Source organism: Salvia hispanica, chromosome 3, assembly GCF_029641045.1.
Source record: "Salvia hispanica isolate PSC_SH4W2 chromosome 3, Shi_PSC_v1, whole genome shotgun sequence".
NCBI classification, from domain to species: domain Eukaryota; kingdom Viridiplantae; phylum Streptophyta; class Magnoliopsida; order Lamiales; family Lamiaceae; genus Salvia; species Salvia hispanica.
The window spans coordinates 13294477-13317809 of record NC_142694.1 but is presented as its reverse complement, the minus strand read 5'-3'; the positions used below and the strand labels follow the sequence as shown (position 1 = coordinate 13317809).

At 36.4% G+C, this 23333-nt stretch overlaps 2 protein-coding genes across 4 annotated transcripts; both read left to right on the top strand.

The window, feature by feature from the left end:
• The first annotated feature begins 3 nt into the window (after positions 1 to 3).
• LOC125215525 (DNA polymerase epsilon catalytic subunit A-like) lies at positions 4 to 20618 on the top strand. Of its 2 annotated transcripts, none has more exons than XM_048116968.2 (49): positions 4 to 397; positions 510 to 575; positions 671 to 730; positions 833 to 928; positions 1158 to 1318; positions 1393 to 1481; positions 1579 to 1796; positions 2353 to 2439; positions 2522 to 2656; positions 3197 to 3319; positions 3788 to 3871; positions 5290 to 5454; positions 5705 to 5881; positions 6464 to 6577; positions 7271 to 7375; positions 8054 to 8172; positions 8264 to 8405; positions 8494 to 8588; positions 8753 to 8858; positions 8941 to 9020; positions 9114 to 9290; positions 9413 to 9500; positions 9640 to 9720; positions 9835 to 9978; positions 10141 to 10236; positions 10630 to 10830; positions 11101 to 11155; positions 11249 to 11391; positions 11477 to 11937; positions 12057 to 12183; positions 12280 to 12477; positions 12572 to 12646; positions 13433 to 13623; positions 13743 to 13923; positions 13997 to 14061; positions 14628 to 14760; positions 14860 to 14961; positions 15052 to 15135; positions 16381 to 16455; positions 16588 to 16647; positions 16731 to 16993; positions 17061 to 17109; positions 17473 to 17633; positions 17786 to 17852; positions 18363 to 18509; positions 18874 to 19041; positions 19129 to 19332; positions 19713 to 19819; positions 20031 to 20618. In XM_048116968.2, the coding sequence occupies exons 1-49, from the start codon at positions 236 to 238 to the stop codon at positions 20395 to 20397; spliced, it is 6654 nt and encodes a 2217-aa protein (XP_047972925.1). In that variant the 5' UTR covers positions 4 to 235; the 3' UTR covers positions 20398 to 20618. The 2 variants fall into 2 exon arrangements, with proteins under 2 accessions (XP_047972925.1, XP_047972924.1); XM_048116967.2 differs by having other exon boundaries at positions 17783 to 17852.
• A 448-nt stretch (positions 20619 to 21066) lies between these two features.
• On the top strand, positions 21067 to 22398 carry LOC125211201 (large ribosomal subunit protein P2B-like). 2 transcript variants are annotated; one of them, XM_048110916.2, is made up of 4 exons: positions 21067 to 21198; positions 21313 to 21402; positions 21866 to 22092; positions 22204 to 22398. In XM_048110916.2, the coding sequence occupies exons 2-4, from the start codon at positions 21315 to 21317 to the stop codon at positions 22228 to 22230; spliced, it is 342 nt and encodes a 113-aa protein (XP_047966873.1). In that variant the 5' UTR covers positions 21067 to 21198; positions 21313 to 21314; the 3' UTR covers positions 22231 to 22398. The 2 variants fall into 2 exon arrangements, with proteins under 2 accessions (XP_047966873.1, XP_047966874.1); XM_048110917.2 differs by having other exon boundaries at positions 21080 to 21198; positions 21292 to 21402.
• Positions 22399 to 23333: the final 935 nt, after the last annotated feature.

Sequence of the window (23333 nt, the reverse complement as noted above, 5' to 3'; positions counted from 1 at the left end):
TTACCAAAATCGAATAGGGGCAATCCCGTCAATTCAAAAGCCCAAAGTCGAGCGCGGGAAACAGATCCTCTGCCCTCACTGTCGCGGCGCATCTCTCACTTCACTCTATTATCCTGCTTTCAACTTCTCTTTCTGCTAATCCATCTTCATCTTCTACCTCTTACATTTTGTTTCCACACTTTTAATTTACTTGATTAATTTTCCTGTTGAGTTTTACGAGTTTCCTATAAAGACGATGAATGGCAGCGACAATAGGCGCAAAGATCGGTGGGATTCTCGTATTTCAAAGAAGCAGCAGCTGATTCTAAATGCGGAGGAGCAGCTTGAATCCAAGCTCGGATTTGATCTCTTCACCGAAGGCGATACGCGTCTCGGCTGGCTACTTACTTTCGCCTCTGTGAGCATCCTCCTCCATCTCCCCCAATTTATCATCGCTTTAATTCAATCGACATGCATTTTTGATTGATTCGATTCCATTTTTTATAATTTGATGTGGTTCGTCGATGTAGTCGTCTTGGGAGGACCGGGAAACTAATAAGGTGCACAGTTGCGTCGATTTGTACTTTGTCTGCCAGGTAAAAGTTTAATTTTTAAGACAGTATTTAGTTTGGAAGAGAATTTGGTTGTTTGTCATCCGCATTTTGATATATGTTGAATGTTTTTGGTGCAGGATGGTTCAATGTTTAAGGCGAAATATAAGTTTCGACCTTATTTTTATGCTGCCACCAAGGTAAGGCATTACACACTTCGAATGCTACAAATAAATTTCTATGTAGAGCAACTCTCCTATATAGACTACAAAATGATGGGGTTTTCAATAATGTTGTTGTAGGAAAAAATGGAAACCGATGTTGAGGCATATTTGAGAAGGCGATATGAGGGCCAAATTGCAGATATTGAAATTGTAGAGAAAGAAGATCTTAATCTTGTAAGTAAAAAACGACCGCTATTATATTTTCACTGATGTTAACTCATCTTATCTTGTTCTCCCATTATATTAGGTGCTCAATTGTAGTTACCTGTTACCTTATCTTCATTAGTTAAACATGTTTATTTTCCTACGCTGTTATTAAATAACCTTTTTTATGCACATGAGCTTGAGTATGCATAAATACATACTGAAATTACTATGTACTGAAGTACTCCAATTGTCACAGAAAAATCATCTGTCTGGTCTGCACAAGTGCTATTTAAAGATATCTTTTGATACTGTACAACAACTAATGCAAGTCAAGAAAGATCTTGTTCATGTTGTTGAAAGAAACAAAGCAAAGATGGACGCCGAGGATGCATATGAGTCCATATTGGCAGGGAAAAGGTAATGCCTATCTTCTTTTGATAAATTCATAACAATGAGCACTCTCTGAATCTGCAGATGTTTTGATTGAGCAGCAAACAACGGCTCCAAGATTTCATAGATTGTATCAATGATCTACGTGAATTTGATGTACCCTATCATGTTCGCTTTGCAATTGACAAAGGTAATTCTGTATACATGTGTGATTTTCTCTCTTATTCTCTATGTGAATTCACATACAAATATCCCACATAATACATTCTTGAGTTCACATAATTCAGATATAAGGTGTGGACAGTGGTATGATGTAAGTGTATCCAGCACTGGGGTTACAGTGGAAAGGAGACCAGATCTGTTGCAACGTGCAGAAGTTCATGTCTGTGCTTTTGATATTGAGACTACAAAGCTGCCGTTAAAATTTCCAGATGCAGAATATGATTCAATCATGATGATTTCGTACATGATTGATGGCCAAGGGTACCTCATCATTAATAGAGAGGTATATATGACCAGACCTAAATTATTTACATCCATGTTTTTCATGGCTTATCTTAGGTTAAGGATGATAGTTGCCCCCATTTCCCCTCTTCCCTTTTTTATTTGGAGGTTGACCGAGGGAAATGTGGATATTAAAATCTTATTAATTGAAAAAAGGTTTTGGGAAGGATTTTAAAACCAAACTCCATTCTGTATTGGCATTTCATATAAAAGTACCCAACTTCTATAAGAGATGAAAACTGGTTCACAAGAAGTTCAAATGAACTAGATTATTATCTTGATCTTGTTGTTTAAGAGTGAGTGATGGTATTTACTGTTTCTATTACTAAAATTAGGTAAGCCTGATCTCTGGGATATCTATAATGTGATTTCTTTAGCAGTACCATCAAACTTGCTCTACTAGATCAAAGATCTCATTTCGACAATTTAGCCTAGTCCAAGTGCAGTGTTTTAGTTTATGAAGATAAAACACGTTTTACGCAAGTTAGCTTGTTAGGTGATTAATTTATGTGAATGTGCTATAACTGACAATTAGTTATATTTGCAAATCATTGCAGTGTGTAGGGGAGGATATAGAGGATTTGGAGTACACTCCCAAACCAGAGTTCGAAGGTTGCTTCAAAGTGAAAAATGTTAAAGATGAGGTATTAATGGCTTATGACATATTATTATACATCTGAAACGTATATATTTTTTAATTATCTATGACTCTGGGAATTATTGCAGAAAGGACTACTTAGCTTGTGGTTTGCTCATATGCAAGATGTAAAGCCTGGTATATACGTGACATACAACGGAGACTTTTTTGATTGGCCATTCCTGGAGACCAGAGCAGCCCATCATGGTTACAACATGAATGAAGTATGTGTCACTGCTAGCCACATTAAACTTCTTAAGTTTTTCTGTTTTCAGAAGATTCTGTCATCAGTCTTTTCCACTGATGTATCACTGCCTAGCCACATGAAACTTCTATAGTTTTTCCATTTTTAGAGTATTCTGTCATCAAACTTTTCCACTGACACATTGGATCATTAATATAGGATGCTGAATTTTGTATCGCTTTGAAGCTCTATATTTCTGTTGCATGATATTGCATTATGTCCTCTTACTTTCGTGATTGTGGAGATAATTAAATTAGAAATCACTGACTACTGTCGTACTGTGTTTGCATTCCAAATTTCCTTTTCTCTAAAGGTTTAACTGGTACTCATGAACAACTGAAAATCACTTATTTTCTGTTCTATAAAATTCAAGTACCGACATCTATTATTTTAGTAGCTTGTTTGCGTAATCTTGGTAGCTATTGCATCCATTTATTCGCAAGCTCATTTTCCCTTTACCAAAAATCCAAGCTGTATATAGTCTTGTTTCTCTGGATCTCTTGTAACTTATGAACTGCAGGAACTTGGATTTCGATGTGACAAAGTTCAAGGTGAATGTCGTGCCAAATTTGCTTGCCATCTGGATTGTTTTGCTTGGGTTAAACGTGATAGTTATCTACCTCAAGGCAGCCAAGGCTTAAAGGTGCAACTACTTTATTCAACTTCTGGTTTTAGATTCTTCCCTCTTGCTTTTAATTTCCTATTTTTGTATGATTTTCCATCTAATACATTTATAATTTTTATTTTCCCTCTAGCTTTTAGTTACCTACCTTGCAGAGGTCATTCTCTTCCAGCTTTTAACTACTGAACTATTGTTTTATTCCCTTATTTTCCTTTTTATAACATAATGGTGTCAGCCATAGGATTCTTTTCAGACATGGAATAGCTAAAAATACGAGTGTTCTGATTCTAAACTAGGCATAGTTAAAATGACTCTTCTCCATTGTTTCTGTGCTCATAAATGGTTCTAGGATTTCATCTCGTGTTTATCCAGTTCAAACAATGCACTCATGTGACCCTGATGAATTTTAATCGTGTAACTTATGTGATTTATCTTCTTTCCATAATATGTCTAGAATATAGATTATAATTTTAACTCTTCATATTTCAGTCTGTTACGAAAGCTAAATTGGGCTACGATCCTTTAGAAGTCAATCCTGAGGATATGGTTCGCTTTGCAAAAGAAATGCCGCAGGTATGTACACTATTGTAAAATATTAATTGGAGAAGATCATTGATGGTAGAGCTTGTTTTTCAGCTTGAGCTATATAAATTTACAAACAATATCAGAACTAGCTTAGACTCATCTTTAAATAGAGGAGAATTACTAGGTTCAACTTCAGAAGTAGGCAGTATGTTTGGTGAAACCTTCTTCTTCTGTTCTGGAGGCTGATTTAGACAACACACTCAGTCACAATACATGTGCATGCAATCAACTAAGCGATTAGACAGAACTCTTGAGCAGCTTAATGGTAACTTCCTTTCATAAAGGTCTCATGCCCTTCGGGTTAAAGGTGAACCACTGATTGGCAGTGATTCCTTGAACCTATATGGTTGACTGTTAATGCTCAAAGTTAAGATTCAATGGGAATTACACAAAGCGGATTTAAATAAATCCAGTCAACAAATAGGACTTCATGTTTCAAAACAGGTTCCCATCTGTTCCGGGCATGCTCTATAATAGAGAATTGGTATGGAACTGGTATAAAAAAGAGAAATTATATATTATCTCAGTATCTCTAGTCAACAACAGCCACCATTGTCAAGGCAAATGTGTTGTTAATAACAGTGAAGGCATGGTTTTGCACATATTAGTTGGTTGATCTGAGGTGATCATATTTGTGGATTAGTTTAGATAATTGTCGATATTTATGTTTAGTTTATCATCCTTAGTTGTTTTGAGTTGATCTTTTAGGAGTCTTTAGTTAGTAGCTTGTATTTTCCTAGTTTGAGTATGTTTATGATCTTTATTTTGTTAGAATTTTATTCCAAGTGGGAATCTTTAGTTGGGTTTATAAATAGTGTTACGTTTATCAGTTTTAAGTGTCCATAAATTTACTTGAGTTTTTCCAGTGCAAGCTATGCGTTGTTGATGTGTTTCTCAAAGGTGTTATCTAGTAATCATTTTCTATTAATTTATAGTATTATATTATTTTCTAGTCCTTTTCTGTTATTTTTGGTGTTGTCTCTGATCTCTATGACTTATCGCTCTTCATCCACCTATACTCCTACCATTATCAGTCAAACATATCTTAGAGACTTGGGATAACATGAAACTCTCATGGATACCTTTGAAGTGTTACTAAACTTTTTTGCATTCAATTTCTTAGAAGAACTGGCACTGGCATTGTTTATATTGGCCTATTGGTATTTGGTGTATTTTTCCCTCCACCCTCAAGATAACAATGGAGGCATTTAACAATCAAGGATCCCTCATTTTTCCATCCTGAAAACAAGTATCAGGATGAACTAACTGTTCTTTATTTCATTAGTTCTACTTTCTGCTTAACTCAATCATGATCTTTACTTGACCTTTTACTGCTTTCAGTATGATGTTTCATGTTTGATACTCCACTAACCATCTCCTTGGTTTACATTGTTGTAACTTTGCAGATGATGGCATCATATTCTGTTTCTGATGCTGTTTCTACCTACTTCCTATATATGACATATGTACACCCCTTTATTTTCTCCTTAGCAACCATAATTCCCATGCCACCAGACGAAGTTTTAAGAAAAGGAAGTGGGACACTTTGTGAAATGCTTCTCATGGTTCAGGTGAATCATTGAAGCGCTATACATTATGTTTTATGTTGGAACTGTGGGTCATTCACTGGGTTTATGCTTTGCATTATTTGTCTTATGAGCCTTCTAGCTTCTCCATGTTCTATAATGTTATTTAACCCAATGAGTAAAGGAAAAGAAATCACATAACAGGAAACATCAGATAAGCCATTTTAGCTCTGTTGGCCTCTTTTAAACTACATATGGTGATACCTTTTAGTTCTTTGCCTTTTTATTCTTGCAGGCATACCAAGCAAATGTTATCTGTCCTAATAAGCACCAATCTGATCCGGAGAAATTTTACCACAATCAACTCCTTGAGAGCGAGACATACATTGGGGGCCATGTGGAGTGCCTAGAAAGTGGAGTTTTTAGATCTGACCTTCCAACAAGTTTCAAACTCGATCCAGCTGCTTATGAGGTAATCAACTATCTCAGCTCCTATTAAATAAAATATGGAGTGTGTGTTATTTTGTTACAGCAGCTGTTTATTAGAAGGTCGTCAGCAAAACTTGTAGCAATCTTAAGTGAAACAGTGCAATTCTTTTATCTGGTGCATATCATGAACGGCAATCAGTACCATCAATTATGGAATCGTAAACATCATTTTCTCGCATATTTTGAATGAGGAAATACCTCAGCATACACTATATCTTAGATATGTTGAATGTGTCCTTCCTGTCTTATAACAGAGAGGTCTAGGGTTCAAGCACCACAGTCCCCCCACCCCAAAGTCAAAAAAATCAAAATATATTACACATGTTGAATGCTTTCAAAATCTTATACTACATATGATTGAATATTAAAGTAACTGATTTGGCTGCTAACTGTTCCTATTTAGAAAGTTGTGATACATTATACACATATAATGTAGGAAAACATGCTAGGAGGTTGATTATTGTTGTTGGATGATCTGTGCTAAATTTTTTAGTCTGCAAAGGCTTGTAACCTGCAAGAAAATTTTCCTTGTATCTTACTGAAGTAAGAATGAATTATCTTACAGCAATTAATAGACAATCTAGACCGAGACCTGCAATATGCTATCATAGTGGAAGGAAAGATGGATCTGGAATCAGTTACAAATTATGATGAAGTTAAGAATGCCATTTGGGAAAAGGTAATATAATCTCTTCCGTCCATGTGAAGAATGCTTCTGATCACCTCATTATGTTAAGTGCAGATATTAGACTGTTTCCTTTGCTTCATCCTTATATTTAATCTTATCCAACGGGAGAAGTTTATCTCATCTGAGCTATTTTTCTTTTTTTGACCGTATCATCAGAACTGTAACCCTTTTCTCCCTTTTCTTTTTTTTTTTTTTTTTCTGATCACCATCTGAACTAGTCAATCCTTGCTAGTCGCTATTTAGAGCCCAGTGCAGGCAGAATATTCCATATTCCTTTACGTACACAATATATTTGATCATGCAAAAAGAAAAAAAAGGGGTTTTGAAGGGGAAGTTCAAAAGCCTCAATATTATTTGGAATTACCTTGTATCTATTTTTCTTCATAAAAAAATAGATGTTGCCCCATGTTTACAAACATACCTTGGAAGTTTTGCATGATCTAGTAGAAGAAAATATCAAATTAGTGCAAATTGAGAGGGTTGTATATGCAAACCTGAATACGAATATTGTGTGCACGTGGGTAGTAAAATGCATGTATTATTAGTGTGTATGACAAATATGTGCTTGTTTAAATCTCCTCAAATCTCTATTTATCTGTTATCATATTCAAGTTTGTAACAGATGCATAGCCTGTATCCATGTGACTTACTAAGTTTTGTTTGTTTCTCTCCTTCTATGTGCAGCTAGTGAAACTGCGAGATGACCCAATATGTGAAGAATTTCCTCTCATATATCATCTTGATGTTGCTGCTATGTATCCAAACATCATTTTAACAAACAGGCTTCAGGTAATCATACATCACATCTCTCATCATGAACTTCACTTTGTAGTGCAATTTAGAGTATTATACACAAAGGAGAAAACATAGATGCACATATCAAACCAGATTTGATCCTTTCATCTCAACTTGATCCTATCAATTCAGGGACGGATCTATATGCTCTCAACAAGGGGCAAATGCCCCACCTCAAAAAAATTTATTTGTGCTATTTTGATCACTATTTTTAATTTTTTTTGAAATACCTTTATAAATGCCCCTCCTCAAAACCTTAAAATCTCTTTGTATAGAATTTTGCCCCACCTATAGAGAATTTCTGGATCCGTCCATGCATCTGATGATCTGAACATGATCCATGACCAAATAGGTAGTACTGTTCCTTATGGGGGCAATTAGCCATTTCCGAAGCTTCCAAGCCCTGAAGCTTCGGTCTGATAAATGCAGTCTCCAATATTTTATTGCAATATAATTACAGTATATGATCTCTACTTGACTGTGTGGGTGCTATGCTCAAGAGTCACTGGAAAGTTTCCACTTGATGGATTCATGCAACAATAGTCAGCATATAATTTAATTAAAGTTCATTTAGGCTGATATGTACTTGTAAGCCATAATATGACCCTTTTACGAGATGACATCTGGCTTAATATGCTGTTTTGCTTATGTTTCTTCATTCTCAAATTGTAGCCACCTTCAATAGTCACGGATGAAATATGTACTGCATGCGATTTTAATCGTCCTGGAAAAAATTGCCTTAGGACGCTTGAATGGGTTTGGCGTGGAGAGACATACATGGCAAAGAGAAGGTTTGATTAGTATTACTCTATTATTTAGTTAATTAAACAAAAAACTGCCGTGAGTATTTTTTAATCAATCCAGCTGATTATATTGCTACAGTGATTATTATCATATAAAGAGGCAAATTGAGTCTGAGTTTATTGATGGCATGAATGGAAAATTATCCAACTCTTTCCTTGACCTGCCTAAAGCAGAACAACAAGTGAGACTAAAGGAGCGACTAAAAAAATACTGCCAAAAGGTATGTCTATATCGTTTCCCACATCCCTTTATTTATAACGGCAGGTGCTTGAAATAGAGTTTATACTAGTATTTTCTCCATCTTTTAGGCATATAAAAGGGTACTGGATAAACCTATTACCGAAGTTCGAGAAGCAGGGATCTGCATGCGTGAAAACCCATTCTATGTTGACACTGTCCGCAGGTAGGTGTCTAAAATATTGTCATGATTCTTTTTGACACTTTCAATCCACTATTTCATATGGACCCTTAAAGGAGCTTTCACATCCTTATTAACCATAAGTTGGAAATTTCAAGCCAAGTGGCCATACTCAAGATTGTTCTCTTTTTTGTTGTTGTTTGGTTTAGCTTTCGAGATAGAAGGTATGAATACAAAGGGCTTAATAAAGTTTGGAAGGGGAAGTTGTCAGAAGCAAAAGCCAGTGGGAACTCTATCAGAATCCAGGAAGCACAAGTATTAATCTCTCTTGGTCCAGTTTACAATAACGTAAGGCTGTTGTGGAAGTAAGACTAACTCTGATGGCATTACTTTTCAGGACATGGTAGTGCTTTATGATTCACTGCAACTTGCCCATAAGTGCATTCTCAACTCCTTCTATGGATATGTTATGCGCAAGTATGTTGTTAGACTTCCATGTTATTGAAGTCCTATCTTTCATATAAATCTTATGTGTTCTTAAATGTCTTGGTGAAATTCTAAATTTGCCAGGGGTGCAAGATGGTATTCAATGGAAATGGCTGGGGTTGTTACATATACCGGAGCTAAAATAATTCAGAATGCACGCTTACTGGTTGAAAGAATTGGGAGGCCTCTTGAGTTAGACACTGATGGTATATGGTGTTGTCTACCTGGATCTTTTCCAGAGAACTTCACATTCAAGACAAAGTGCGTTTTTGTAGCAGAAATGCTTGGCTGCCTTTTATGTTTTGATATAATGTCCAGTATTTTTCTCATGTGCTAGTATTGTTTGAAGATATGCTGACCACATTTTTGTAATATATAATCAGAGACTCAAAGAAGAAGCTGACAATTTCATATCCATGTGTCATGCTAAATGTGGATGTGGCTAGAAACAACACCAATGATCAATACCAGGTTAGTAAATAAACCTTCCCTTCGTATTCCAGTTAGTTCCGACGTAACTTTGTAATTTCCAAATGGTTTGTCATTAACGTTGGGCAGGAGAATTAAACGTCATATTACTAACACAAGAATCATCTACTGCTTCTTGCAGAATCTAAAAGATCCTTTCAGTAAGACATATACAACGCATAGTGAATGCTCAATTGAATTTGAGGTGGATGGGCCATATAAGGTGATGCCAAGTAAATTCATGACAGCTGTAGATTTGTGCTTTCGGCGGTGACTGTCCGTTAACTTTTCTTATATTACTGATTACTGAAGAACATCTGTAATCTTATGCATATAGGCAATGATTATACCAGCTTCCAAGGAGGAAGGGATTTTGATTAAGAAACGGTATGCAGTTTTCAATGATGATGGTACCCTAGCTGAACTCAAGGGTTTTGAGATCAAGCGAAGAGGCGAGCTGAAACTGATCAAAGTTTTCCAGGTAATTCTGTAACAGGCAGTGCCCCATGCTGTGACATTTGAAGAACTAACAAATTTTTCTGCCTATTTCTATCACCCATGTTTATGCTTTTGTGGTAATTTATCCCTATCAGTATTCTAGTGCCTAGGTTTTTATTATCTAAATTGTTTTTGTTTTTTGTAGGCTGAGCTTTTTGATAAGTTCCTTCGAGGGTCAACCTTAGAAGAGTGTTATTCAGCTGTTGCTGCTGTTGCAAATCGCTGGCTTGACCTTCTTGATGTATGTTACTTAGTTTGATGTTGACTTCCTTTAACATATGCAAGACTGCAATATCCCATTGCCAATATGATTACTTATCAGTTTTATCTCAGTCTAACTCGCACCATTGGAGAAACTGGAATGGTTACCTTACGTTCTTTTTTAGACGTTTTAGCTTGCTCTGAATAGTAGAATGCATTTCCTTTGAGATTAGGCAATTTTGAAAAGTACTTTGGACTTTGGAGTATGTTTGACGTATTTTTCAAGTACAGCAAAGTATTGTCTCGAAGATATTCTGTAGCTTTTATTCAGACTCTCTTCACCAGCATCTATGTATTTCATTTCTTGTATAACTAAAAACTCTTAGCTGCATTTCCATGAGATTTCATCATCTTAAATATCTTATAATTACAGAACCAAGGAGAGGACGTCACAGATAGTGAATTGCTTGATTATATATCAGAATCAAGTACAATGAGCAAGTCCTTAGCAGATTATGGGCAACAAAAGTCATGCCCAGTAACCACAGCAAAGCGCTTAGCTGATTTCCTTGGGGATGCTATGGTTAAAGATAAAGGGTTGCGCTGTCAGTATATTGTTGCTTGTGAACCGAAGGTATACAATTCATAATACTATGAGATGGCTATTAATACCACCAGTCCTGATTCTTGTTTTCTTCAATAAATTTAGCTTCTTTGGCAAGGATAAAAAGAATAGCATTTAGCCATTTAGTCAGGAATTGTTCTGAATGCAATACAATATTCTAATGTGCTTTTGGATAGATACTGATTAATTTTAAAGAAGCATTCACTCAAGAATTGGTTCCAGTGCAATTTGATACAGCATTATTGGCTTAAAAGATTATTGACACACCACATTGAACAGGGAACCCCAGTAAGTGAACGTGCTGTTCCTGTTGCAATTTTTGAGACTGAACCAGGTTTGATTTATACAGAGTTCTCTCTTGCTCTTTTTTTCTAATTTTATATCAACAGAAAAAGAAGTGCTTAGCTGGCATGAAAATGCATTACAGAAATTATGAAGTTTTATGTGAAGAAGTGGTGCAAAGTTTCATCAGATGTTGGCATCCGGTCAATCATTGATTGGTCATACTACAAACAAAGGCTTAGTTCAGCTATTCAAAAAATTATCACAATCCCAGCTGCCATGCAAAAGGTCATGCAAGTTACTGTGTCTGGGTAGCTTAATTCCCTTTTTATACCCCTCTCCCTTTACTGAACTGCAATCTCATAATTGCCAGGTTGCAAACCCTGTCCCAAGGGTTATTCATCCTGATTGGTTGCACAAGAAAGTTAAAGAAAAAGATGACAAGTTTCGCCAGCGGAAGTTGGTTGATATTTTCAACCGAAAAGAAAAAGATGATGCTGTGAGATTGAGTGGTTATCCTCATGCTAATGGTGACACTATAGATGTACAGAATATTACAGACATGGAAGACTTTAGATCTGGAAAAACTCCTCCTGGGAGACCTCAACCTATTGTTCATTCATACATGATCCATAATAAACAGCATCAAGTTGAAACGAATAGTCTTGGGGGGAGTACGCAGCAAAATGATAAACAAACTGGACAAAATCAGTCTACTCATCCATTGCAAAAGGCTCCTGAAGAGACTATCGATAGAGTTGTCGACTATCAAGGATGGTTGGAGTCAAAGAAGAGAAAGTGGAGAGGGATTCGGGAAAAAAGGAAACGCCAACGGTGTTCTTCATCATATCTATTGCATTTAAATAATTGTTTCTATAACATTTTCATAATAGGATACTTAAATTCTAGTTATTTCAATGTTAATTTTTGTTTGTTAACTTTTAATTTCACAGGTTAAACCTTGTCAATGATGTGGAGGTTCCCAGTGGCTCTGCACATAACAGACATGCTCTAGGTGGAGTTGGGGTGAATTCCTATTTCCAGAGGCATGACTTAGCGCTCACCCGTTGCCATTGGCAGGTGATGCATTTTTTTAAGAATAATTTGTGTTGTAAATTTTCAGTTGCTTTGTATTTTCCTCCATAGAGAGCTGACTGTGATTCTTCTTTTTGTCAGATCATTCAACTCGAACCAAGTGGACAGCATGGCCAATTTTTTGCTTGGGTAGTTGTAGAAGGAGCAATGCGTAAGATCCCCATATTAGTTCCCAGAGTATTCTACCTCAACTCTAAGGCCCCTGTAACAGAAGAATTCCCTGGAAGGCGTGTAAACAAGATTCTTCCCCACGGACACCAAAGCTACAACCTTATTGAGGTACACCTTCTAAAGTGTACATGAGTTGTTGTAATCACAGAAACCAGCCTTTAAGTAATCAAGTTACAGTTTAACGTTGCATTTTTATTGAAAGGTCATAATTGATGAAGACCAATTTAGGACCGAAAGCAAGAAATTAGCCGCTCACCTTGCAGATCCTGAAGTTGAGGTATCTTTTTTTTCTGGCCCAGAGTGATATGCTGCTAGCTTCTTCAAGTACTAGTCTGGATAATTGCAGTGCAAGATGCTAATATTAATACGCACAATTTGTCTTCACTTTGAAACTTCTGAGGTCTCTTGACTTAATGAATTTCTCTAACATCATATTTCCCCATTTCTACACTCACTGCTTTAGGGAGATAAAATTTTACATTTTCAGCGGATCATATAGTGAGTTCATAGTTAAAGGAGTCAATTACACTAAAGTAGTCTTGATGTGATACTTGCAGTTGTCTCATAGTATGGCCCATTTCACATTGCAGTAAACTTTCTGTTACATCATTCCTTACTTTCTGTTAAAATCTACTCTTCAAGTTTGTTGTATGGCTTCATTACCAACTTAGACGACCTTTTTCATCCAACACTCAATGGTAATGATATCCTCATAGCAGAAGTAGAAATTGTTTCCATTTCCTCCTTGTGTAATTTAGCATTGTCTAGAAAGTAGACGGTGAGAACTTCCCTTCCAGTCATGACAACATAATATCAGTCACATGCTTCAGTAGAGCTATTTTTTTTATCTCATTCCTCTAGTTGTGGTGGGGTTGGAGATTCAGGACTTGTACATTAAGCCTCATTTAATTTGGTTGATAAGGGTGGATTACCAGAAATTATGCAACTTTGTTAACTCTATGAAAATTGCAATAACCATATTTGCCCACTCATAGAGATGAGCTAGTCTGGATTTTACTTTCAGATTATGAATTTATGATGATAAGAATGTGAAACTTCTCAGGGAATATATGAAACCAAGATTCCGCCGGAGTTTAATGCCATCCTTCAGATTGGTTGTGTCTGTAAAGTGGATAAATCAGCAAAAAAAAGAAACTTCCAAGATGGCTGGAGTTTGAGTGAATTGCACATGAAGACAACAACTGAGTGCCCATATCTGGAGCATTCATATAATTTCTTCTACTTGTATCATAGGTACATGTGTTGTTGAAAAACAAGTTATTTTCCTAGTTAATAAACTAGATTTTCTGTAGTTAAGGTAATATCGTTGCTATCAAATCATACTAAATATTTTGGCATTCAATTTTCTTCAGCATCTGTGACAGCCGAGCCATTTTTGTTGCATATTTTCCTGCATCAAGCCAAATAGCTGCTGTGGTAGTCAGTCCTTTCCAGAGTAAGGAATTGTCATCTCAAATGCTAGATAGACAATTTCGTGAAGCTAGCCAAGCATTATCCACGCAAACTACTACAAATGAAGACATTGCTTTCAAGGTATTTTGATTATTGATGCATTTTTCGTAATAATATATTAATTGTTTTATCATGTTCTTGCACTTTCTCGTAGGTTGACTATGTTGGGCATGTCAAAGATGCTCAAGGAAACTTGCAGAGGATGATAACCGAATACAGGTCTCTCTCATACTTTAGTCCTTCACAAAATCTCAGCTCCCTAGTTGATGTTGGCAAATGAAATAAAAATAACATAATAATGTCCCACATGCATGTAAAGAGTCTAATGGGTCACTCCTCCTATCACCAATTGGGCGGGTAGCCAACTGTGGACTAAATTTAACTGACCCAACGGTATAACTAAACTGGTATAACTGAACTGAAACTGAAAAATGACTGACCCAACGGTATATTTGGGTTTTAAATTTTCTAATATTCTCCTGAACTTTTCTTTGATGTAATTTGACACTCCCTCCGTCCCATAAAAATAAGGACACTTTCCTTTTCCGTCCGTCCCATAAAATTATCCCATTTCCATTTATGAAAAGTTCTCCCAAACTCATTACATGTATACATCAATTTATTTACAACTTATAGCACTAGGGCCACTGTTAAACACTAATAGTAATATGGGTTCTAAAATGAGTGCAGAAAATGAAATGCCTCTGTTAAGGCGGAACAGAGGGAGTACTAATTATGTGGCATGTATGATTTGACATATACCCTCTGTGTAATTTCTTTGGCAGACATCGGCATCATGGACCTGTAATCGCTGTTATAGAGTGCCCTAATATTCAGTTATTGAAGTTTGGCATTAGGCCACTGGAAGACTTTCCTTGTGTAACCATACCCTCCAATGCTCGTGATAGCAAATATCAGGTGAATCTGAATGTTGCATTAAGGTTTATGGGTTTTATTTATGTGTTGGTTTATTGTTGTACCAAGTACTAACACATTGCTGGATTCTTTGGTTATCAGGCTATTGGTTGGCAAGTAATTGCTGCAAAAATTGGACTACAACGATGTGCTGCTTCATCACAATGGTTGAATGAGAGAGTTACACTTTCACGATATGCCCATGTAAACGCTGCTGCACTCATTACTTGATATGTGCTGTACTTTAGTATATTATTTTCCAGTTTTTTTATGAAGATATTCATATATAAACAGGTTCCGTTAGGAAATTTTGAAGTTGACTGGCTCATACACACTGCTGATATTTTTTTCTCAAGAGCTTTGCGTGATCAGCAACAGGTTTTTACTTTCTTTATTTGTTAAGATTTACTTTCCTTCCAACCTTAAGTAAAGTTCAAAAGATGTAATGAGCCACTTGCGTCCTTATATATTCCACCCGAGAGATTTCGGAAAAAGGGTCTAATTTCGTAAGCCTTTCGAAATGTAGGATTAAATTTGCTAACATTTCGATATATGGGATCGTGGCATGCAAATTTTTCGGAATAAGGGATTTTCGATTTTTCATCTATTTTTTCTTCTTTTTTCTTATTTGTGTTCTTATAATATTTACAAATTGACTAAATTACCCCTAATATTTTTACTCCAATTTTTATACTTGCTCCCAATAATTTTATTTCCACCAAATTCTTAAAAATCAACGGCCCGCTAGTCCACCCTCATCCTCTTTCTCCCCTTCTGCCTCCACCCTCCTCCTAGATTATTCTCATCTTCGCCATAGCCAGTCCGCCTGAAATACCGATGGATCGCCACTGCTGCGGCCTGCTACTGCCAGCGCCGTCGTCCTCTCTGTATTCGCCAGCCATCACTTTCTGCCTCTGTCCCTCAAATCCTAACTGCGATGCAACCGTCGTCCAACATTTCAGACTCGCGAATCCACCGACTGGCTGTACTGTGGCCCTGACCAAATCGAGGTTGAGTTGAGCTCGCCCAAGGCCGCCGTTGGTCACGCTCAAGGCTCTTGCTGAACTTGCACTGTCCCCGCCTAGCTGCTGCTGTGCGTGCTTCACGCCGCCAGTTCCTCCTTCAACAGTCCCATCAATTTCTCTCGAGTTGTTGCCATTGCTGCCTCTTCTCCTCTGTTGGTTGAATGTGGAATGTGATGAAAGATTGTGTGAATGTGGGGCTATACTGAATCTCTAATTGGATTTGTGATTTGCCTACCAGTTCCTATTTTTCAAGATTTTATGGATGGCCTGATTTTGTTAAAACATAATTGGAGTTGCTGAGTTCTGCAATCTGACGTAAAATGGATAAATGGAGGTGCACAGAAATCCAAAATAAAATTGGAGTAAAATATTAGGGGTAGTTTAGTCTATTTATAAATATTATAAGAGCAAAAATAAGAAAAAATAGATAAAAATCGAAAATCCCTTATTCCGAAAAATTTGCATGCCGCGATCCCATATATAAGGTTAGCGAATTTAATCCTACATTTCGAAAGGCTTGCGAAATTAGACCCTTTTTCTGAAATCTCTCTATTTCACCCTGGGCGTGTTTTCATTGGCATGGAATTTGGTCCATCAGGTTCTGTGGATATCTGATAATGGCTTCCCAGACTTGGGAGGCACTACTGAAGATGTACCGTGTTTTATAGATGAAGTAAGTAATATAGACTTCAGAATGAGTTATATTTTGTTGGGCCTGGCATTTTTTTGTACTGGGCAGTGGCCACAGGAAAATACTTGCTCCATTGTTAGAAATCAGGGAGTTTATAATGATCTCTGTAACCAGGTCAATCAACCTATCCTCACTTACCCTGGTGCATATAGGAAAGTTACAGTTGAGCTTAAGGTATAATTCTCGTATCTCATTCTCCCTCTTTTCTTCTGTTTTCCCTTCTATCCACTAAAGTAATCCGTGTCTCTATGTTTTAGATTCATCACCTAACTGTCAATGCTCTTCTCAAAAGTAACCAAGTGAATGAAATGGAAGGAGGAGCATTATTTGGTTTCGATCAGGATATGAATTCATCTTCATCTAATACAGTGAAACAATATTGTTACGATGAGGAAATTTCCTGTGCTCCTGCATTTCGTGCTCTGAAACAATTAATCCAGAGATGCCTTGCTGATGCAGTTACATCAGGAAATGTGTTTGCAGATGCTGTGTTACAGCATCTCTACCGATGGCTTTGCAGGTTTTTTACTGAAGTTTATTTCTGTGCATATAATATTGTTTTACTAACCTCCTTTCACAATTTGCAGTCCAATATCTAAACTTCATGACCCAGCTCTCCATCGCATGCTTCATAAGGTGATCTTCTTTAACTGGGAAATAAGTCTTACTTCTCCAATTGATAAAGAAATATGATGGGTTGCATCTGAGTCAGCTCATGTCATTAAAATTGTTTTTTTTTTCAATCTCATGTTTTATTCTCAGCAACAGTGTTAAGCTGATTGATGTTTTCAGTTTTTACTACTAAGTGATCTTTATGTTTGCTGCAAAGGATATTGCATTGCCAGTCCAGTGATATCTAAGTTCAGTTGTTGGATTCTGCTACTCAAAAGAGAGAATATATGCTATTTCACATACTTCAATTTATGAAAGCATGTTTGTCCATCTCATGAGGTGTTAATTAATTTCTACTTAGTAAATAGATGTTATCTTCATTGCCAGGTTATGCAAAAGGTGTTTGCTTTGCTTCTGGCAGAGTTCCGCAAATTAGGTGCAACAATTGTATTTGCAAGCTTCAGCAGAATTATAATTGATACTGGAAAGTCAGATCTATCTGCTGCAAAAGCTTACTGTGATAGTGTACTTAAAACTCTGCAGACAAGGTTCGTCTCAACATGCATTTTGGTGATTTATTATCTTTATGCAAGTATGTTTGTTGGAGGGAAGTGGCTGGGTGGCAGGTTTTGTATTTTGACCACTTTTATGGGTTGTTTTCTTGGGTGGTGCATGTCATCTCAAACTTCCTTTATAGCAGGGACTTGTTTGAGTGGATTGAACTTGAACCTTTCCAGTTTTGGCATTCCCTACTCTTCATGGATCAGGTAAACAACCCTTCTTAGTTTGTTGAGAACCAAAATTGACTATTTTAGTGTTGTAAAATCATGATACAGCTTTTATTGATCGTTGTGATATTATTGATTTGATTATGAAGTGTTTTTCTCTTTTTCTACACTTAACAGATTATTTCACCTGAATAGAGATCAGCTAAGTGTAGTCTTAGGTTATGTGAGAATAATATGTATAATTGTTATAGCTCATCTTCGCACTTCAATACACTTCTAAAATAAGTGATAAAACTAGATACTTCTAATGGAGCCAAGACTTGTACAATGGTTTAAAGCATTTGTATGTCACCAAGTGATTAGGTACCTGGAAAGTGTCATCCAGCATTTCCAACACGCAAAAGGGCTTTATTGTCAATTTAATAAAAACATAATTCTAGCAACGAACTACTAATTTCTGACACCTATACAAACTTTATTTGCTTTATCCTTTCCCCTGTACTTTTGATACATTATTTACATTGCCAACCTCTTCTTTTTCAACCTTAGTACAACTATGGTGGAATTCAAGCTAGATCAGAAGATAGACCCACAGAAGAATGTACAAGTGCTGTTGCAGAAAGTGTGTGCACTGACTCTCAAGTAGAAATCGTCTCCAACTGGGCCATAGCAGAAAACTTGACAAAAGTAACTCAGGTAGGCTAATCATCCATGTGAAAGTTAATTACTTCTTTATCTCTTTAAGATCAAATTGTCCCTTTATCCTCTTTACTTCAGAAGGTTGTTTTGCGTCAAAGCTTACTCAAAGGCCCCCGAAGGAAAAACAAAGAAATAGATATTAGCCACAAACAGTGTGACAAAGATACAACAAGACAAGAAAAATGGCCTTAGCTAATATTCTACCCATACCGTTCCCTGAACCTCAATTCGTATGAAAATATTCTATAGATGTTTAGTTTAGCAAGATACTGCCTTTGTGCTTCTAAATGAATTCCGGAATTAGTATCAGCTGCATACTCGTTGCATGCACTGCCTAATCAACTGCTTGTCTTTTGTGCAGGATCACTTTATCTTAATTGTATCAGAATTTTTGTATTTTCCATGGAAGTTTGCTCAAGAAGAAGCAGCAAAACGAGCATCTGGCATGGGAGACCTGTGCACTCCATCAATCGCAGCTGCTACGGCTGAGATTCTTGAATCACAGAAAACAGAGTTCCTGAAGAAAAAGGTACTAATATTTAGTTCATATGAAGTATGCTCTAAATCCTAACAGTTTAAAATTTATTGCTTGATAATCAAATTCTGTGTTCTACAGATTGCGTCTGACTTTACAGACAAACTTCTCAAAATTGTATGTGATCCACATCTTCACATAAAAGGAAGGAACCAGTCTGAGATTGATCCTCCTGAAAGTCCACATTCTTCAACCAATGTCCAAAAGGGAGATGCCGCTCTAGATTTCATCAAGTATGTCTGTGCAGTTTTGGCACTTGACCAAAATGTTCAGCATGAAATCCTGGTACAGATTATCCATTTTCTCAACTGCCAAAAGTCTAAATTCATTATGTATTTTGCTTCTATACTGATCCCATTCATCATGCGCATTGGTAAATTAATGCTACATGTCCCTAGCTACTGGCAGTTTTCATTTTGGAAATGACATTTTAGACTTTTAGAAAAAATGAATTCCCAATCTACAGAGGTCTATCTCTAAGGACATTCTGTTCAGAAAATAATCAGGCTTCGATATAGCAAAATAAATCGATTCTTACTTTACATATTTGTACGTGCTGAGGGCACATAGGAGTTATACACATATGTAGCTCCTCTGGTAATTCTTTGGTTGTTGTAGACCGAAGATGTCTTGTTTATGTAATCTGTTTTCTTGGTTTTGGACAGGTCATGAGAAGGAATCTTCTGAAATTGGTACGTGTAAGGGAATTTGCTCCTGAGGCTGAATTTCAGAATCTACGGACATCTTTAACTTTACCAAATGTCATTTGCAGGTAAAAAGGCTATGGTTCTGACCGGAGTCTCATCTTATTTATATTATCTTCAGAAACGTTGTTTGTTGATTATCAGGTCATGGTGCTTGATGTTCATAGAAGGCAGAACTACATAAGGATCAAATATTGCATGTTCTGTGTTCTTTGATAGTTTATGTTCGATATTAGCATTAATGCTACAAATTTCTAATTCACAGCATTATGTATGCAGTTACTGCAACGACTGCAGGGATCTAGATCTGTGCCGTGACAAGGGATTAATCGGTCAGGAATGGCGTTGTGGTGTAGCTCAGTGTGGTCAAGCTTACGACCGGGAAGTGATTGAGAATGCTCTCCTCCAGATTATTCGGCAGAGGGAAAGGCTGTACCACCTTCAAGACCTAGTGTGCCTCAAGTGCAATCAGATCAAAGCTGCACATTTAGCCGAGCATTGCTCGTGCGCGGGATCATTTGTTTGCAAGGAAGATTCAGCTGAATTCTGCAACAAAATGCAGACTTTCCAGAATGTGGCGGTGGATCAGAAGTTTCAGCTCCTCCAAGAAAGTGTGTCTTGGATCTTACAAGTCAAATGGTTGTGATCTCTATATCCCAATGTAAGCTCTAGATGAAAGTTGAAGAAAATCACTCGGATTCTATATTTAGAAACCCAAACCAAGATGAATACAAGTCGAATCCACTTGTGTGTAAAAATGTAATTTAGCATTCATTGTAGCCTATCTTGAGACAATATTTTACTTGTGTATAGAAATGCCTCATTGGCTCATTATATGAAATCATTATATAATGTTACTTCATTAAAGTTGTGCCTATGTATAATTCATCACATATTGGGGTATACTCCAAACTTTAAACCATGGAGTACATTATTGTACATCTTTCTTCTCTTCCACACCCAATTTTGTGTCATTCTTCACATCGGAGGCAATGGATTTCTCTAGACGTTAATTTAAGTAGAGATTTAACCAATAATTTTATCTTGTATGATTGTACCATAGACACACTATCAAACCGTACCATATAAGTACTTCTTTCGTCTTTGCCTAATTTAATCTTAAAACATAACATAAATAGAAGTGATTGATTTATCCAAGCAAAACACAGTTCGTTAAAAATTTAAAATATTGATTTGTTCCAACTATTCAAGTTTTGAATGATATTCAGAAAATTGAAGTTGTCAGGAAAAAGGGAAAAAAAATGGGAAAATGATTGGTAGATCCAAATTTGAAGGGCTTTGAAAAGCGAAGGCCCAAAAAGAAAGCCTAATAAAACGAAACCCTAACACACGAATGTGGAGTATATATGATACTACTATCTGTATTCCGAAACCATAGCTGCAAAGTAATTCTTCAGATCTACGCCTCCGTCCTCTAAATCTCCAAGTAATTCATTCTATTATACGTGGCTCCGTTTCTTGTTTCAATTTTTATGCTTTTTCTTCCTTAGCAATCAATACCAACACCAATAATTTTCAGTTTGTTTGTGATTTTTGATAGATATGAAGGTTGTAGCTGCTTACTTGTTGGCTGTGTTGGGCGGCAACTCTGCCCCCTCCGCCACTGATATTTCCGACATCCTCGGCTCAGGTTATTTTAGACTCCCTCACTGAATTGGTCGAATGAGTATTTATGCGCATCTTTCATTTAGGTTAGGTTAGGCTATATATGCACTTGGAGTTATGGAATTGTTTTTACTTACTAGGGCTTGTGAAGGTTGTATTCTGAGTTTTATAGATTTTTGTAATCGATTGCCTTCATAGTCTGCTAGATCGTGTTTCTGTGTCCACGTTCATTTGCGTCTTTAGCTATTGTATATTGTCCAGTATTCATTGTTATTAATGCAATGCATCTTATTAGTAGTGTTTCACATATGACTATTCATGATTCTATGTTTCTGAGATGTTGTCTGTTATGTTGAGGGCTGTGGTGACTTAATATTTTAGACATTTCCTGTTTATGAACAAGTAATAAGTGTCTCTTATGAATTTGAAGTATATATATTGGTTTAGGTATTTATTTGGTGTTTGCTCTAATACTATTTTTGTTTCAGTTGGAGCTGAGTTCGATCAGGATAGAGTCGAATTGCTCTTATCTCAAGTTGCTGGCAAAGATATCACTGAGTTGATTGCCGCTGGAAGGGAGAAATTGGCTTCAGTACCATCAGGAGGTGGTGCAGTTGCTGTCTCCGCACCTTCTGGTGGAGGTGGTGCTGCACCTGCTGCGGCTGCTGAGTCTAAGAAAGAAGAGAAAGTGGAAGAGAAGGAGGAGTCTGATGATGTGAGTTGCCAATACTTGTATTCTTTGTAAAACTTTCTTGATGCATATAGTTTCCTTGTTTACAACATGCTGCAATTGATCTCCCTATCTAATTGTTTATTTATTTTGCAGGACATGGGTTTCGGTCTCTTTGACTAAGAAGTTTGTCAACGATTGCTATGTCAATTGTTTGTTTTTTAACTTTTGTCGTAGTAGATTATGCTATCTTTATGGTATTGTTTTAATTGTAGTTGGAGAAGATTTTGATGCTTCAATGAGGCTTTGTGCACAATGATGATATTATATACACTCAATTTTGAATTTCAATTGTTATGTTTGATTAGTATCTCAATTTTCTCTACTTTTTTTGTTTGATTAACTCTCATATTTTGTTTTGGCTTTTGATTTTCGTTACTTACAAATGAGGGTTATTATAATTCTGGGAACCCCTAATGTTCTTCGCTGACATTCCCTCTTCTCATACAATCATTCTTCCCTTGCAAACTGCAAACCCATCAACTTCATCTGATCAATATGGTATACGCACATCGGTATATTTATATCTTTACAACCCATCCTTCATATCTAGATATCATCAATGTCAATCCAGGCATATGAGACCACCCTGCTTAGACCAGAATATCGCATAGAAGCTTTCGGAGAAGATCTCTTCTCAAACACAGGCAATTCCGCAATTATGATCTGAAAGCCAAAGAAGCCTCGAGTCCTTGATGTAGGTATAAAAATAGTCTTTATGATATGATCAATAAAATTCCAGCTAATATTCCTAAACATCATCTGAATTAAGCCGGAGTCCGTGATAAATTGACACTCACATCTAAGTTTGTGATAATATAGAATCTATTTCAAAATTTGTAGAAAATACAAATATTTATTAAAGTTAATTCATAGTATTAAGGACTAATAACCGTATTTTTCATTAGATCAAATCCAACTATTTTTTGTAAATTTGTTTGTTACTATATCGTAGTAGTGTATACATTTTTGTTTTGATATCAAAAGTGGTAGGGAACACACAGAAAATGGCTTGAAGTTATAAGCCCTAATTTTCTAAGTCAATCCCAAATAAATGACCTTTCTCGTACAACAAAAATTTCTTTATTTATTTGTTGCTAAGTACAACAAAATTCTCGGAGTACAAAATTTCATGTAAGCTCGAAATTTATGTAGACCTAGAAACTTATTTAGCTAAACCAGAATTTTAGTTCAATGCGTGAGTGGTTATAATATCATAAAATGGT